At 41.9% G+C, this 17102-nt stretch overlaps 2 protein-coding genes across 7 annotated transcripts in view; one reads left to right on the top strand and one right to left on the bottom strand.

The window, feature by feature from the left end:
• The window catches only part of SYCP2L (synaptonemal complex protein 2 like), a 200633-nt gene that overhangs the window by 105625 nt on the left and 77906 nt on the right, over positions 1-17102 (bottom strand). For all 6 annotated transcript variants that reach the window (XM_056521155.1, XM_056521156.1, XM_056521157.1 and 3 more), the window contains 4 exons: positions 13971-14031; positions 12849-12997; positions 5447-5507; positions 609-718 (listed from right to left, as the gene is read on the bottom strand). In XM_056521155.1, coding sequence (XP_056377130.1) covers positions 609-718; positions 5447-5507; positions 12849-12997; positions 13971-14031 — 381 coding nt within the window. The remainder of the gene's footprint in view (positions 1-608; positions 719-5446; positions 5508-12848; positions 12998-13970; positions 14032-17102) is intronic.
• GCM2 (glial cells missing transcription factor 2) overlaps positions 4581-17102 on the top strand; it is a 118400-nt gene continuing 105878 nt past the window's right edge. The window contains exon 1 of the mRNA XM_056521161.1: positions 4581-4645. Within this exon, the coding sequence (XP_056377136.1) occupies positions 4588-4645 (58 nt within the window). The 5' untranslated portion in view covers positions 4581-4587. The remainder of the gene's footprint in view (positions 4646-17102) is intronic.

Genomic DNA, 17102 nt, shown 5'->3' with positions numbered 1-17102 from the left:
CACACACACACTATACACACAGCAGCGGTGTTAAATACCTTCTTCCCCTTGCTCATTTTTTACATATATTTTGTTACATACATATGTCCCAGGATTGCTGCCTTTGTGCTCATTTCCCCCTTTAATTATGTGTTTTTAAATGTGTTGTCATCTGCTTATAATAAAGATTGGATATTTTTTTCATCATTAATTTAGTGTAGCTAAATTTTTTGTAACATTAAATATATGTAGTGTATAGTCTGCTCTAAATAGAGATCAGTTTAAATTTGGAGAACATTGCATGAAATATGTCAAACACTTTGACATGAAATATGTGAAATATGTCAATGTGAAAAATTTAAAAAGTGCCGTCAATACAAGCACAGTGCAATACAAGTGCAGTCAATACAATATTAATTCATAAATGTGGCCCAGTGTTCCAGTATCTGTGAATTGCCACAAACTATTGTATAGCTTTTACAGTACAGACATTAAACATAAATGCTATATTTGCATATGGGCAGCAAGCGAAAATTTTTGAACAGTAGCTTTTATCCCAAATACATAACCTCTTTTTTCCCCTTCACACACACACAACCCAAAAACACATGAAATTTAGAAGAACTTACTGTAGCAGAAGACGTCTCCTTACTAGGAGAATATAATGTGGATACCGAACCACCATCCATGCTATTACTTGACTGTATCCCTTTCTGTTGGTTATCATTAACAGATTTCACTAATAAAACAAACATATGCATTGTGATACAGATGATTTTGATCGCATTACTGTAAATATACAGCTCCTGCATGCAGTATTTAATAATTCCCAAAAGGCAGCTGTCAAGGAGAAAAGGCTAACATTGAAATATATGTATGCTCTCTCCACAAAGTATGTGATAAATGTTAGATCGCTGGACTCCCATCAATCCACTAGTAAGCACTACAGACCAATAGTATACAATAGTCATGTAAGGATCGGGTCATGTAAGGCCAAGGCTACGAGAATTCTTGACAGTTTACAAATATCCTGCCACCAGATCATTGTAACAGATACTCCTTAACCCCTTAAGGACCCAGCCAATTTTCAGTCTGGGACCCGGCCATTTTTTGCACATCTGACCACTGTCACTTTAAGCATTAATAACTCTGGGATGCTTTAACCTTTCATTCTGATTCCAAGATGTTTTTTTCCTGACATATTCTTCTCTATGTTAGTGGTAAATTTGCGTCAATACTTGCATCATTTCTTGGTGAAAAATGCAAAAAATTTATGAAAAAATAGCAAATTTTGCATTTTTTTTTTTACTTTGAAGCTCTCTGCTTGTAAGGAAAATAGAACAATTATATATTGATTCACATATACAATATGTCTACTTTATGTTGGCATCATAACATTGAAACCCTCTGATGTCTTCCAAAAATAAAAACATGTCAAAGTTCAGCAGCAATTTTCCAATTTTTCACAAAATTTTCAAAATCTGAATTTTTCAGGGACCAGTTCAGTTTTGAAGTGGTTTTGAAGGGTCTTCATATTAGAAATACCCCACAAATGACCCCATTATAAAAACTGCACCCCTCAAAGTATTCAAAATGACATTCAGTAAGTGTGTTAACCCTTTAGGTGTTTCACAGGAATAGCAGCAAAGTGAAGGAGAAAATTCAAAATCTTCATTTTTTACACTTGCATGTTCTTGTAGACCCAGTTTTTGAATTTTTGCAAGGGGTAATAGGAGAGAAAGTCCCCCAAAATTTGTAACCCAATTTCTCTCGAGTAAAGAAGGAAATACCTCATATGTGTATGTCAAGTGTTCGGCGGGCGCAGTGGAGGGCTCAGAAGGGAAGGAGCGACAATGGGATTTTGGAGAGTGAATTTTGATGAAATGGTTTTTGGGGGCATGTCGCATTTAGAAAGCCCCTATGGTGCCAGAACAGCAGAAAAACACCCACATGGCATACCATTTTGGAAACTACACCCCTCAAGACACGTAACAAGGGGTCCAGTGAGCCTAAACACCCCAAAGGGGTTTGACGACTTTTCGTTAAAGTCGGATGTGGAAATGAACAAAAAAATCTCTCACTAAAGTGCAGTTTTTTCCCAAAGTTACAATTTTTACAAAAGATAATGGGAGAAAATGCCCCCCCATAATTTGTAATTCCATCTCTTCTGAGCATGGAAATACCCCATGTTAGGACGTAAAATGCTCTGCGGGCGAACTACAATGCTCAGAAGAGAAGGAGTCACATTTGGCTTTTGGAGGGCATGTCGCATTTAGGAAGACCCTATGGTGCCAGAACAGCAAAAAAAAAAAAAAAAAAAAAAAAAAACACATGGCATACTATTTTGGAAACTACACCCCTCAAGGAACGTAAAAAGGGGTACAGTGAGCCTTAACACCTCACAGGTGTTTTACGACTTTTTGTTAAAGTTGGATGTGTAAATGAAAAAAAAAAAAATTTCACTAAAATGCTGGGTTTCCCCCAAATTTAACATTTTTACAAGGGGTAATAGGAGAAAGTTACCCCCAAAATTTGTACCACCATTTCTTCTGAGTATGGAAATACCCCATGTGTGGACGTCAAGTGCTCTGCTGGCGAACTACAATGCTCAGAAGAGAAGGAGCGCCATTGAGTTTTGGAGACAGAATTTGTTTGGAATGGAAGTCAGGGGCCATGTGCGTTTAGGGGTGTTAAGGCTCACTATCCCCCTTGTTACGTTCGGTGAGGGGTGTAGTTTACAAAATGGGGTCACATGTGGGTATTTATTTTTTTATGTTTATGTCAGAACCGCTGTAAAATCAGCCACCCCTGTGCAAACCAACAATTTAGGCCTCAAATGTACATAGTGCGCTCTCCCTCCTGAGCCTTGTTGTGCGTCCGCAGAGCATTTTACCCCCACATATGGGGTATTTCCGTACTCAGAAAAAAGACCCCCAAAATGTTTAACGCAGTTTCTTCTAACACTCATGAAAATAAAAAGTATGGGGCAACACCAGCATATAGTGTACAATGTTTTATTATTTTTTACACTAACAGGCTGGTGCAGACCCCAACTTTTCCTTTTCATAAGGGGTAAAAGGAGAAAAAGGCCCCTAAAGTTTGTAGTGTCATTTCTCCCAAGTATGGAAATACCCCATATGTAGTCTTAACTGTTTCCTTGAAATACGACAGGGCTCCGAAGTGAGAGAGCGCCATGCGCATTTGAGGACTAGATTAGGGATTGCATAGGGGGGTGGACATTGGGAATCACTGGCATAGAATACCCCTAAAAGGGTGCCTCCAGCTGTTGCTAAACTCCCAGCATGCCTGTACAGTCAGTAGTCAGTGGTTGTCCGGAAATGCTGGGAGTTGTTCTGCAACAGCTGGAGGCTCCATTTGGAAACACTGCCGTACAATGGGGGAGATTGATCAAAGGATTTAGACTGGTTTTTCTTGTCTAAATTTGTCGCACAGAAAGTCGGAGTCTAAATATGTGCGACTTTTCTGCGACTTTTGTTCTAGAGGATTTTTAGAACATGATGCATGCAAGTCTATTTTAGACTGAAATGCATTGAAAAATGCATTGGTGCTGAATTTATCAAAAGCGACTTTTCAGCAACAAGTCGCATAGGCTGAAAGTACGCCGAAATGTCAGACCATGTTGGAGCAGGTTTAAATATAGACTAAAGCATAGATCATGCAGTCTGTGCACAGAATTTATCAAGAGCTGTGCGCCATTTGATAAATTAGGTGCATAATAGACCAGACTAACCCTCTGTAGCTTGGTCTATATTGATGCAGGACATAGACAACTTTGATAAATATCCCCCAATATGTTTTTCATTTTTATTGGGGGGGGGGGGGCAGTGTAAGGGGGTGTTTATGTAGTGTTTTATCCTTTATTATGTGTTAGTGTGGTGTAGTGTAGTGTTTATTAGGGTACATTCGCACTGTCAGGTTACGGTGAGTTTTCCGCTAGGAGTTTGCGCTGCAGCGAAAAATTTGCCGCAGCTCAAACTTGAAGAAGGAAACAGTGTAAACCTGCCCGGGTAAACGTACCCTGTACATTCACATGGGGGGGGGGGGGGGGGCAAACCTCCAGCAGTTTCAAAACTACAACTCCCAGCATGTACTGACAGACTGCATGCTGGGAGTTGTAGTTTTGCAACAGCTGGAGGCACACTGGTTGGAAAACCTTCAGTTAGGTTCTGTTGTATTTTCCAACCGGTGTGCCTCGAGCTGTTGCAAAACTACAACTCCCAGCATGCACTGATCGCCGAAGGGCATGCTGGGAGATGTAGTTATGCAACAGCTAGAGGAACGCAACTACAACTCCCAGCTGTTTGCTGTTTGGGCATGCTAGGATTTGCAGTTTTGCAACATCTGGAGAGCTACGGTTTAGAGACCACTGCACAGTGATCTCCCAACTGTGGCCCTCCAGATGTTGCAAAACTACAAATCCCAGCATACCCAGACAGCAAACAGCTGTCTAGGCATACTGGGAGTTGTAGTTTTGCAACATTTGGAGGGCTACAGTTTAGAGACCACTGTATAGTGGTCTCAAACTGTAACCCTCCAGATGTTGCTAGGCAACTCATCAGCTTCCTTGGGATACAGGGAGCCAGACGCATGTCATCTCCACCCGCCGATCTCCACTGTCTATCGTCACCTCCACCGCAGCTGATGGGTAAGTGGACCTCCGGCGCCAGTCCCTGTCGGTTTCCCCGTTCTGCCCCGCCTATTGTGGGTGGGCAGAATGGGGAAACTGAAAGTTATCGGTCGTCGCTTCTATACGACCAATAGCAGGAATAGGAGGGGTGGCACCCCTGCCACCTCACTCCTATCCCTTCAGGGGGATCGTGGGTGTCTTGGACAACCCCAATCCCGCTTATTTTCCGGGTCACCATAGACATCATGGGTCCTTAACTACCAGGGTCCCATGACGTAGTGGTACGTCAAGTGTCCTTAAGGGGTTAAAGGGGTACTCCAGTGGAAAACTATTTTTATTTAATTTTTTTAAAATCAACTGGGGCCAGAAAGTTAAACAGATTTGTAAATTACTTCTGTCTAAAAATCTTAATCCTTCCAGTACTTATCAGCTGATGTATGCTGCAGAGAAAGTTGTGTAGTTCTTTTCTGTCTGACCACAGTACTCTCTGCTGACAACTCTGTCCCTGTAAGGAACTGTCCAGAGTAGAATGAAATCCCCATAGCAAACCTCTCCTGCCCCAGACAGTCCGTGACAAGGGCAGAGGTGGCAGCAGAGAGCACTGTGGTCAGACAAAAAAGAACCATACAACTTCTGCAGCATACAGCATCTGATACATACTGGAAGGATTATAAAATAGAAGTCATTTACAAATCTGTTTAACTTTTTGCAACCAGTTTTGATTTTTTTTTTTTCCACCAGAGTACCCCTGAAAGTAATAAACTGCTTTTCCACAAGAAACAGATGCAACAACAACGTATACATCAAACATATACATACCGTCACTTGTCCCAGTGGAAGATGTATCATTTGGTAGGATTAATACTTCACCGCTCACTTCCTAAAAAAAAACAAAAGCATATTCCAATAAAATTATAATATATATATATATATTATATATATATATATATATATATATATATATGTACACACATACACACACACATACATACACACACACACACACACACACAGACCTATTCATATTTCCCTCAGAGCTGCGATTGGCTGTAACCATCTGGCAATTCACAACTTTCTGCGGGAAATACAAATAGGTACCGTATTTATCTGGGTATACCACGCACCGGCCTATAACACGCACCCTCATTTTACCAAGGATATTTGGATAAAAAAAGTTTTTTACCCAAATATCCATGATAAAATGAGGGTGCGTGTGTGCGCGTGTATACCCCGATATACCCCCTGGTTATCGGCGCCGCTGCCCGTTCTGTCTCCCTGACTATCGGTGCCGGCGCCGATAGCCAGGGGGAGAGAAGCGGCGCCGACAGCCAGGGGGAGAGAAGGGGCAGCGGCACCCATTGGCGGCGCCGCTGCCCCGTTGCCTCCCCCCATCCCCGGTGGCATAATTACCTGAGTCGGGTCCGCGCTGCTCCAGGCCTCCGTCGTGCGTCCCCAGCGTCGTTGCTATGCACGGCGCGGCGCTCTGACGTCATGCGCAGCGCCGTTCAGCGCATAGCAATGACGCCGGGGACGCACGACGGAGGCCTGGAGCAGCGCGGACCCGACTCAGGTAATTATGCCACCGGGGATGGGGGGAGGCAACGGGGCAGCGGCGCCGGCAATGGGTGCCGCTGCCCCTTCTCTCCCCCTGGCTGTCGGCGCCACTTCTCTCTCCCTGGCTATCGGCGCCGATAGTCAGGGGGACAGAACGGGCAGCGGCGCCGATAACCAGGGGGTGAAAAGGGCCGACAGCAGCGCTCTAGACCCCAGGAAAGGCAGGGGGAGAGAAGCGGGCAGCGACGGCCTCTCTCCCCCTGCCTTTCCTGGGGGTGTATCGGCGTATAACACGCACACAGACTTTAGGCAAAAAATTTTTGCCTAAAAAGTGCGTGTTATACGCCGATAAATACGGTATATATACGGCAGTGCAGTTGACATAAGAATAGCGGCCACCCGCATCTATACATTATACAGGAGGATCGCAACAGGCGATCTGTCAATTAGTACAGGTACTACTACTCCCATCTTGGCATTTTTTTACTCCTACAGACTTACTAAAATCTTGTATGAAACAACTGTATAATGCAGAACTTTTCAACCCAGTAAACAAGCAGGGACTAGATAGTTATAAGTCAATTGCGTTACAAATAGATGCATACTGACAGATCGTATAGTATATATTTCAAATAGTTCCATGATTGATTCTGTAAAAATGGAAGCCATGATGCAGTCTAAAGAGGTTTAAAAACTAATTCAATTAAAAAAAAAAAAAAAAAAAAGGTCTTTAGTAATGTGTGTTTAAGCCTCCTAAGTGCTTAGCAATATGTAAAAAGTCTGGAAGCTTAGCGTTCATAAGCTGTTATTTGCCTTTTTGATAGACCTAATTGAGAAGAAATAGTACCAATATAAAGTGTCAAAGTAATAGTGGGTTTTGTACACAAAACGTATACGAGCCATTACAAAATGGCTTCATTTCCACTGGGATATTAATTAAATTTCCTTTGGCACCTAGAAGCGTTACTGTCATTAGTAAGAAAATAAAAATGCTTAAATCAGTGTAGTAATGTGCCCTAAGACCTGTATGCATAATAATATGCATGTGTTAATATGTAAAATACTTTTGGATCTATGTATATCTGATCAGTCTTCAGAATTCCGCTGAAAGGCTGGGGGTGTTTCCCCTGGATCCCCCCTCCCCTCTCCCGTCATGAGGTCTGCACAAACATTTTTACTTTTGCAAAGCATACTGGCTGAATGCATGCTCTATATAACTAATGCAGCCATTTGAAACTATATGGTACAAGGACAGAAGAAAAACCTGCCATACAAACATTTTTACATTTTCAAAGCTTTATAGCCAAATTGCATGCTTTTTATAACCCTAAAGCAGCCATGTGGAACCTATATGGCGCACATACACAAGAAATAAGCTTAGTTAACACTTTTTTTTTAGTCCCCCAATTCTTAAATTGCATACAATGATCAATGCTATACCATAGCAAAGCATTGATTAGTGTTACCAGTGCTCTGCTTCTCCAGCCTGCATGGCAGGCCTGGAGCAATAGAACACCAGTCAGATGGCAAGGAGGAAGGTAAGCCCCCTCCCGCTGTCCTCTCAGCCGTACAGGACGCCGCGATTTCACAGCAGCGGTCCCGAATAACCCGCTGAGCTAACCGGCATGTGTTTTCTCCCTTTACAGATGCAGTGACCAACTTTTATCGCGGCGTCTAAAGGGTCAATTCCCTTTGGCGATGTCCGATATTAATCCAAACACTTAATAAAGCTATTTTCTTAATTATTTGATCTCTAAATGCCTTTGTATATTAAACATAAATGCATAGACAATAGATTTAAAAAATGAGGAGAATAAAATGCATATAAAATGGAGAGAATTTCTGGTAAAAAACTAAGAATGGGGGTCTGCACATACCAGGTACATATATACATGTAATACTAAGGGACTGTAGTACTCCTCCCAAAATAATTAAAAGAACCATAGCAGCTGTCATACTCCTTCCAGGAACGGTTAAGGGAACCCTAGCAGCAAATCCCAGCAAAGTGCATCCAAGTAAATACTGGACCCTAAAAGGGGTACTCCGGTGGAAAACATTTTTTATTTTATTTTTTTAAATCAACTGGTGCCAGAAAGTTAAACAGATTTGTAAATTACTTCTTTAAAAAAAAAAAATCTTAATCCTTCCAGTACTTATTAGCTGCTGTATACTACAGAGGAAATTATTTTCTTTTTGGATTGTCCACAGTGCTCTCTGCTGACACCTCTGTCCATTTTAGGAACTGTCCAGAGCAGCATTTGTTTGCTATGGGGATTTTCTCCTGCTCTGAACAGTTCCTGATATGGACAGAGGTGTCAGCAGAGAGCACTGTGGACAGACAAAAGAAATCCAAAAAGAAAAGAATTTCCTCTGTTGTATACAGCAGCTAATAAGTACTGGAATAATTGAGATTTTTTAATAGAAGTAATTTACAAATCTGTTTGGTCCTCTGCCGGTTTCCCCGTTCTGCCCAGCCTATTGTGGGTGGGTAGAACGGGGAACCTGAAAGTTACACCCCCCGCCTCCGATCTGCTATTCGTCGTCGCTTCTTGACGATCAATAGCAGGGATAGCAAGGGTGGCACCCCTGCCACCTCACTCTTATTCCTTCAGGGGGATCATGGGTGTCTTGGACAACTCCGATCCCACTTATATTCCAGGTCACCATAGACCCGTATGACCCGGAATCGGCGCTAATCGCCGGTGTGAATTCACCGGCGATTGGCGCCGATTGCCGACATGGGCATTTGCGCGTGGTGCCTGCTGATCGATATCAGCAGTCACCCCGGTCCGGTCCCCGCCCGGCAGGGACCAAAATTCCCACGGGCGTACAGGTACGCCCTGTGTCCTTAAGTACCAGGGAGCGAAGACCTACCTGTACGCCCGGGGTCCCTATGTGGTTAAACTAGGGAGGAGAAACAGTGGTACAACAAAATGGCAATTATTACCTAGTGGTAAGGATAAGGTGCAGACCTCCACTACCCAACGTTTCGTTCCAAAGCTTCTCCACGCCCCAGAACGTTAATAAACCCCTTAAGGACAACGGACATAAATGTACATCGTGTTGCGCTGGGCTTTACTTCCTGTACATGACACCTGCACCTTAACGGTGCTCGCGTCATGCATGGCAGGTCCCAGCTGCTATCAGCAGCCAGGGACCCGCCAGTAATGGCAGACATCAGCGATTGTGCTGATGTCCACCATTAACCCCTCAGATGCCGTGATCGATAAAGATTATGGCATCTGCAGCAATGTGGCACTTTGAATGGAAGATCGGATCACATGCAGCATTGCTGTGGGGATCCGATCAACCAACATGGCGGCTGGAGGTTCGCTCACCTAGTCTGGCTGTCATTCCGGTGTCTTCTGCTCTGGCCTGGAATCGAGCAGACCAGAGAAGAAGGTAGTCAATAATACTAATCAGTGCTATGCCTATCAGTAATCTAATGGTTGCTATAAATAGCTTCCCCCCCCCCCCAAAGAAAATGTACTCTGCCCATTTTTCCCCCCATTTTACCCTCAAAAAGCATAAAAATAGTTAATTAAAGGAGTAGTATGCTGAAAAAGTATTTCCAGTCTGTTGTGCCCAGGCTGCAAAAAAATATATATTATTCCGTACAGTCAACGGCGTAAACGTTAAAAAGTCCAAAATTGATGTTTTGGTCAAATCATATTCCTTAAAAAAATTATTCATCATCATATTTAAGCAAAAGTGGTACCAATAAAAACGACAGATCCGGTGCAGAAAGTGAGCCCACATACAACACCGTATATGGAAAAATTAGAAAGTTATAGGCATCCCAGGGGTGTGGAAATTTAAAAAAAAAAAACTACTTGTCCAAGGGACTAAAGCGGAACACAATCTACTTGTCCCTCAAGAAAATCCACTTGTCCTGGTAGATGAAATAATTTCAACCAAAATAGTACGATCCACCCCCACTAGACCACCAGGGATGGATATAAGATCCCTTTAGACACTGCCGTCAACTTTGACAGAGGTGATGTAATGGTTTAATAGCGGCCACGGCTATCGCAGCATGCCAGGCTATTAGCGGCGGGAGAGCTGTAGCTAGCTCCTTTTACACCCGAGGCAAGCCCCCCATCTGACCCCTATAACTCCAATTTCTCCATAAACAGGGATGTATGAGGGTAATCTTATGTGCCATGATCTGTAATTTTTATCGGAACCATTTATTATCAGAACTTTTATTAGGAAAGGGGCTTATACACATATACACGCACTTCTTAAAGTATTTTAATCACTATTTTTCAGTCTTCATAGGGACTTCTATATGGAGTCTTGAGATTGGAAAACACTGAACAGCGCTGTGTTACTGGGGGGCAGGGGGGGCAGTTCTGCTTCTCCAGTTTGTGTGGTGCATTTTGTATCAGAAAATGCTGGAAGTTGCATTTAGTTACTAGATAACTACAACACCCAGCATGCCCTGATACAGCCTATGGTTGTGTGGGTGTTTCACTGTATAGTAGTACAGTTAAGGTTATTGAGTAACATGCTGGGAGTTGTAGTTTTGGTTCATGTCCGCTGCAGAACCATAGGCTGAGTCAAGGCATACTGGGAATTACAGTTAGTAACTACAACACCCAGCATGCCCTGATACAGCCTAGGGCTCTGCAGCTGACCCGAACCAAAACTACAACTCCCAGCATGTTGCACTTTATAGTTCTGCAGTTTAGGTTATGGTGCAACATGCTGGAAGTTGTAGTTTTGGTTCGGGCATGTTTGCGTGCATCCGTGGGGGTCTTGGTCGGTGGGAGAGTATGAAGGGGGTGGGATTCTGGGGGTGCAATTTAGTGCGGGGAGCCAGAAGCCACTAAAAATAAATAAAAAAAATTAGCACAACTGGAAGCAGCACTTGTCAGTCCGCCCCTGAGCAGCTACTGAAATCAGCTGGGGGCCGCCGCCCCCTCCATACACCCTGAGCGCCGGTGTGAGGTGCAAACTTACATCGGCTCCTGCGCCTCACACCGGCATTAAAGAAAAATAAGGGGGAAGTCGGTCTGTCCCTGCTAGCCCGATACAGGGCTAAATCTATGAAAAATTCACCTGCCCGGCGTCCAAAACTACTTGTCCCGGGTGTCGGGCGATAGGATTTCCACATCCCTGGGTCAAAATAGGGCATATTTAAACACACTTATTTCGGGGAAAAATTTAGAGAGTATTTTAAAAGCAGTACAATAATACAAAAAGTATGTAATGACAGGTATCATTTTATTCGTACTGACTGTAAGGATTCCTCCCTGGGGATAGCTCTGGGATCGTCCTTAACACCGCCACAGGACACGTTTTCTCTCAATAAACCGTCAACAACAGTTCTTTATGCCAGTCTGGCACCTCGCCAGCTTTATTAGACAGGTTGCATGCAAAATAGACATAAAACAGGAACAAAGAAAACCCTAGGCCGTCTGGTCACTAACTAAACAAATCAGCATGCCCTGACTAACAACTGGTGAGCTTCTCTCGGCCAGATAAACTTATGACCCCTGCAACCCTCTACTCACTGTTCACACCACACTTTGGGGCCACTTATAGCTCGGGCTGTGTGTTCCTCAGCAGGACCCCGGTCTCTCCCCTACAGCCAGCTTGCTGTCTCCTAGGGAGAGCCACAACTATTGTGTCGCTCTCCTTTTTAAAGGCACTTCCCTTTTCTGCTTCGTCATTAATTAGGCCACAGGTGGAGGCCTCTCCAGGGTGAGCCTGGGAAATACACCCTTTTCTTGCCACTGTGTCACATGACCCACAGAATAAAGAAAACATGTCATTTTTACCTTAAAGTGTACAGCGTAATAATAAAACCCTCCAAAATGTGAAAGTTCTCTTTTCAATTTCCTCACAATTTTTTGGGTTTGTTGTACATTTTATGGTAAATTGAATGATGTCATTACAAAGTGCAATTGGTCACGCAAAAAACAAGCCCTCAAATGGGTCTGTGAATGGAAACATAAGAGTTATGATTTTTAGAAGGGGATGAGGAATAAAAAAGGAAAATGCAAAAATAAAAAATTGGTCTAGTCTTAAATGGGCACTGTCATTAAAATTATAATTATTTTCATATCGTACAGCAGGTAAAATAAATAGGATTTGTAATTTACTCCCTGTAAAAAAAAATATATATATATATATTTTTATGTCACTTTCATGGCCTTCTAAATCTGGCCACTAGTGGCCTCCCTTCTGGTCAAGGCCACATTGCGTCTGATCAAAAGCACAGTATTTGGTCTTCGGGCAGGAAATCAATCTCAGGAAGAGCTGTCTGGCTATAGGCAGTAAATATCACCCGCTCTCCCTGTTTCCTATACAGGCAGAGAAGGGGTGCTATTCACTGCCTATGGCCAGACAGCACTTCCCGAGATTGGTCTCCTGCCAGTCCAGCAGGGGACCAAAGTCTGTGCTTTTAAGCAGACAGAATGTGGTCTGGACCAGAATGGAGACCCGTAGTGGCTAGATTTATTACGCCATGAAAGCGACAATTTTTTTTTTACAGGGAGTGAATTACAAATCATATTTATTTTACCTGCTCTATCATATGCAAAAAAGTAATAATTCATGTTGTCATTTTTTTGTTAATTTTCAATATAATCTAGCACCATGTGTGCATAGCAGGAAAACATTAGCATAAAGAGCTGAAGATGTTCTAATATAGCTATACCATTTGAAGATCTTCTCCATACGTTTTAACTGCAGCATTCTGAATGTTGTGTTCAAGTTCAAAGTGCATCTTGATGTATTTTACCGCCTTGTTATTGATAGACAGAGGAATCTTAAGGTGTATGCATAACAGTTTCTGTCCATTGCACTCTTAAAAAAAAAATAAAAAAAAGAAACGTTTGTTTATTTACAGTCTACCAAGGCATGGGTGAAACTTTAGAAAACAATACTCTGTACAGTAATGCTTTGTGTTCCTGCATTTTAGCAGGAACACAGATGCTAACCGACATAGGAAACTAAGATGCTAAGTCACATAATGCTGCACCCTCTGATAAAGGAAAGAGTGGGGCACATTACTCAATTGTTATATTTTCTAGATGTAACTGGGAAAACTTATGATTTAGTTTGTTATACGGTAAATAATGCTTAACCACTATAAAACAGAAACTTTCTACAATTTTACAATATAGTTAGCATTTTAATTTTCAAGATCCTTTTTTAATGGTATGTAAAAATGGCCTCAACATAACCAAAATGTTCTTATACACTAATAGCAAATTAATATCTTAAAAGTAAAAATGCAAGAAGTTAAAATATAAAGTAAATTTGGAAGTTGCAGAACGTCTTCACATAGTGATTAGGCAATATTAACACTTAATTTTTCCCCCAGGTAGCAGCATCACCATATTTTCCACCCAATTGGCTGAAATCAGTGGTGAAACTATAGTGAAACTGCTGAGTTTTTTGAGCGATTAAAAAAATTGAAGAAAAACTGCCACAGTATAGCAAAGAAACTATGACGTATGAACAGAGATCAATATTGAACTATCCCTTTAACTGTAAAGGACATGCTTATTTATTTCTTATACTCCAAAGGAAGAAATGCTATTGTGATACTTGTGAAACAATGCTGAAATCCAAAGGCCTAAAAGAAAATAAGGCGATCATAATGGGGAATTTCATAAATATACTAACAACTGCTTGAACTAAATAAATTCCTGAAAATATTGGCAATTTCCTGGTTAATTTTCTCCCCTACCTTATTTCTAAATATCACATAATTGATTCACATAAATCTCTATGTATGAATCCAGCAAGAGAAATTTTGTTTACACAATAGTACCTTCCAGGCTGTATCCACTTAGACATTCCTTCTGTATTCTGACAGAATCCCAAAGCGAAGCCTAAAAATAAAAACTTAATTTCTGAATATTGCATATTTTGTGACCATATTTAAAAACAGGAAAACAAATTACTCTTACCTGTAATTGTTTTTTGTTGAGCCCACAACAGCACATCTCATAATGAACTTAACTAAATAATAGCTAAACTACTAAGAAATTATATTATATTATGTTAGTTTATTTTTTTTTTTGGGGGGGGGGGGGGGGGGACGGGGGGACTGCTGCCTGGAGAACCTTTCTACAAAAAGAAAGATCCTCATCAGATTAAGTCTATAGCGCTGAAAAAAAGGTATAAGGGGAACTCCAAGTAGCTGCCTTACAAATTTGTTCTAGGGAGGCTGAAGCCATCTCTGCCCAAGAAGTGGATACTGCCCTAGTGGAATATGCTGTAAAACCCACTGGTGGCGGAACACCTGCTTCTGAATAGGCTAAGTGAATAGCTTGTTTGATCTATCTGGCTACCATTCTAGAAGAAGCTGCTTTCCCCTTGTTTATACCCTGAAACTGGAGGAGGCGTTTGGGTGACTTTCTCCAATTTTTAGAAGCATCAAGGTAAGATAACAGACATCTTTTAACATCTAATCAACAGAAACTTTTTTCCTTATTTTTAGGGTTATCACAAAACAAAGTTAATGTAACCACCTGGGACCTATGGAAATTTGACACAACCTTGGGAAGGAAAGCAGGATCAGGAAATAACACCACTTTATCTTCAAGAATAGTCATATAGGGTTCATTAATAGAGAAACCCGTAATCTCCCCCACACTCCTAGCCAATCTTATGGCTAGTAAGAAGGCTAGTAAGAAGTCGTCTTAATGAGCAATTCCTGAATGGGCTCAAAAGGAGATCTAGTTAAACTATTCAGGACTAAATTAAGATCCCAGGGAGGAGAAGATGGTTTGACTACTTAACTCAATCCAATAAAAAATAATGAGGAAGAAATTTTAAACGGGGATCAGAAAAAAGCAAATATTAAACAAATTCTTCTCCACTGTATTAACCGAGGAAATGGAAATGCCAGGTGAAATACAGCGAGATAAGGTAAACTCCCCAGTACAGGTCACCTGTCTAACCCAGGAAGAAGTACAGTGCCGGTTACAAAAAATCAAAATAGACAAATGCCAGGTCCAGATGGCATTCACCCCCTTGTACTAAAGGAATTAAGGAATGTAATAGACAGACCCCTATTTTTTAATATTCAGGGACTATATAGTAACAGGGACTGTTCCCCAGGACTGGTGCATGGCATACGTGGTGCAAATATTTAAAAAGGGGTCAAAAGGTGACCCCGGGAATTATAGGCCTGTTAGAAAACCCTCAAACAATTTACATACAACTGAGGTTAAACTAAGGGATGCTATTTTGGAGTATCTTGATAAAAATTAAATGTATGACTCCATATCGGCATGGCTTTATGAGGGATCGGTCCTGTCAAACTAACCTGATCAGCTTATATGAGGTGGTGAGCTCCAGACTGGACCAGGGGCAATCGCTGGATGTCGTATATCTGTATTTTCCAAAGAATTTGATACGGTGCCACATAAAAGGTTGGTGCATAAAATGAGACGGATTGGGCTGGGGGAGAATGTGTGTAAGTGGGTAAGTAACTGGCTCAGTGATAGGAAACAGAGGGTGGTTATTAATGGTACTTATTCTGATTGGGTGACTGTTACTAGTGGGGTACCACAGGGGGTCAGTCTTGGGTCCTATTCTATTTAGTATATTCATTAATGACCTTGTAGAGGGGTTGAATAGTAAAGTAGCAATTTTTGCAGATGATACTAAACTCTGTAAAGTGGTCAACACAATAGAGGACTGTGCACTGTTACAAATGGATCTGGATAGGTTGGAGGTTTGGGCTGGGAAGTGGCAGATGAGGTTCAACACTGATAAATGTAAGGTTATGCACATGGGGAAGAAAAATCCTTGCTGGGATTATGTATTAAATGGGAGAACACTTGACGACTGACATGGAAAAGGACTTAGGAGTCTTTGTTAATAGTAAATTGAGCTGTAGTGACCAGTGTCGGGCAGCTGTTGCCAAGGCAAATAAAATCAAGGGGTGCATCAATAGGGGTATAGATGCCCAATACAAGGAAATAATTCTACCGCTGTACAAATCACTAGTCAGACCTCACATAGAATACTGTGTACAGTACTGGGCACCAGTGTACAAGAAAGATCTAGTGGAGCTGGAGACGGTTCAAAGACGGGCAACCAGAGTAATACGGGGAATGGGAGGACTACAGTACCCTGAAAGATCACAATTAGGGTTAGTTTAGTTTAGAAAAAAGAAGGCTTGGGGAGATCTACTAACTATGTATTAATATATCAGGAGACCGTACAGAGATCTCTCCCATGATCTATTTATACCCAGGACTGTATCTATAACAAGGGGGCATCCTCTACATCTAGAGGAATGAAGGTTTCTACACCAGCACAGACGGGGGTTCTTTACTGTAAGAGCAGCAAGACTGTGGAATTCTCTGCCAGAGGAGGTGGTCATGGTGAACTCTGTAAAAGAATTTAAAAGGGGTCTGGATGCATTTTTGGAGAACAACATTACAGGTTATGAACTCAGTAGGGACTCATTAGGGTTATAGGTTTAACTTGATGGACTCTGGTCTTTTTTCGACCTTATGAACTATGAATCGCTGCTTTAATAAATCTTACGACCCAAGGGTGCTCAGCCAACTTATAATCAAAAAATTCTTACTTTTATTAGGGAAGAGGTTAAATGATCTTTACTAACTTTTTTTTCCCACCTTTTTTTGCAATGTTATAGCTCCCATAGGGGGCTATAACACTGCACACGCTGATCTTTTACATTGATCATTGTTATCCCATAGGATAACATTGATCAATGATTCTGCCGCTTGACTGCTCATGCCTAGATCTCAGGCACAGAGCAGTTATTCGGCGATCAGACACACAGAAGGAAGGTAGAGGACCCTCCTTGTGTCCTCCAGCTGTTCGGGATGCCGCGATTTTGCCACGGCGGTCCTGAACAGCCCACTGAGCTAGCCAGGGATAGTTTACTTTCACTTTAGACGCGGCAATCAACTTTGAA

This window comes from Hyla sarda, chromosome 5 (genome assembly GCF_029499605.1).
Source record: "Hyla sarda isolate aHylSar1 chromosome 5, aHylSar1.hap1, whole genome shotgun sequence".
NCBI classification, from domain to species: domain Eukaryota; kingdom Metazoa; phylum Chordata; class Amphibia; order Anura; family Hylidae; genus Hyla; species Hyla sarda.
The sequence above is the reverse complement of the archived record's forward strand: the minus strand, read 5'-3'. Positions and strand labels throughout refer to the sequence as shown.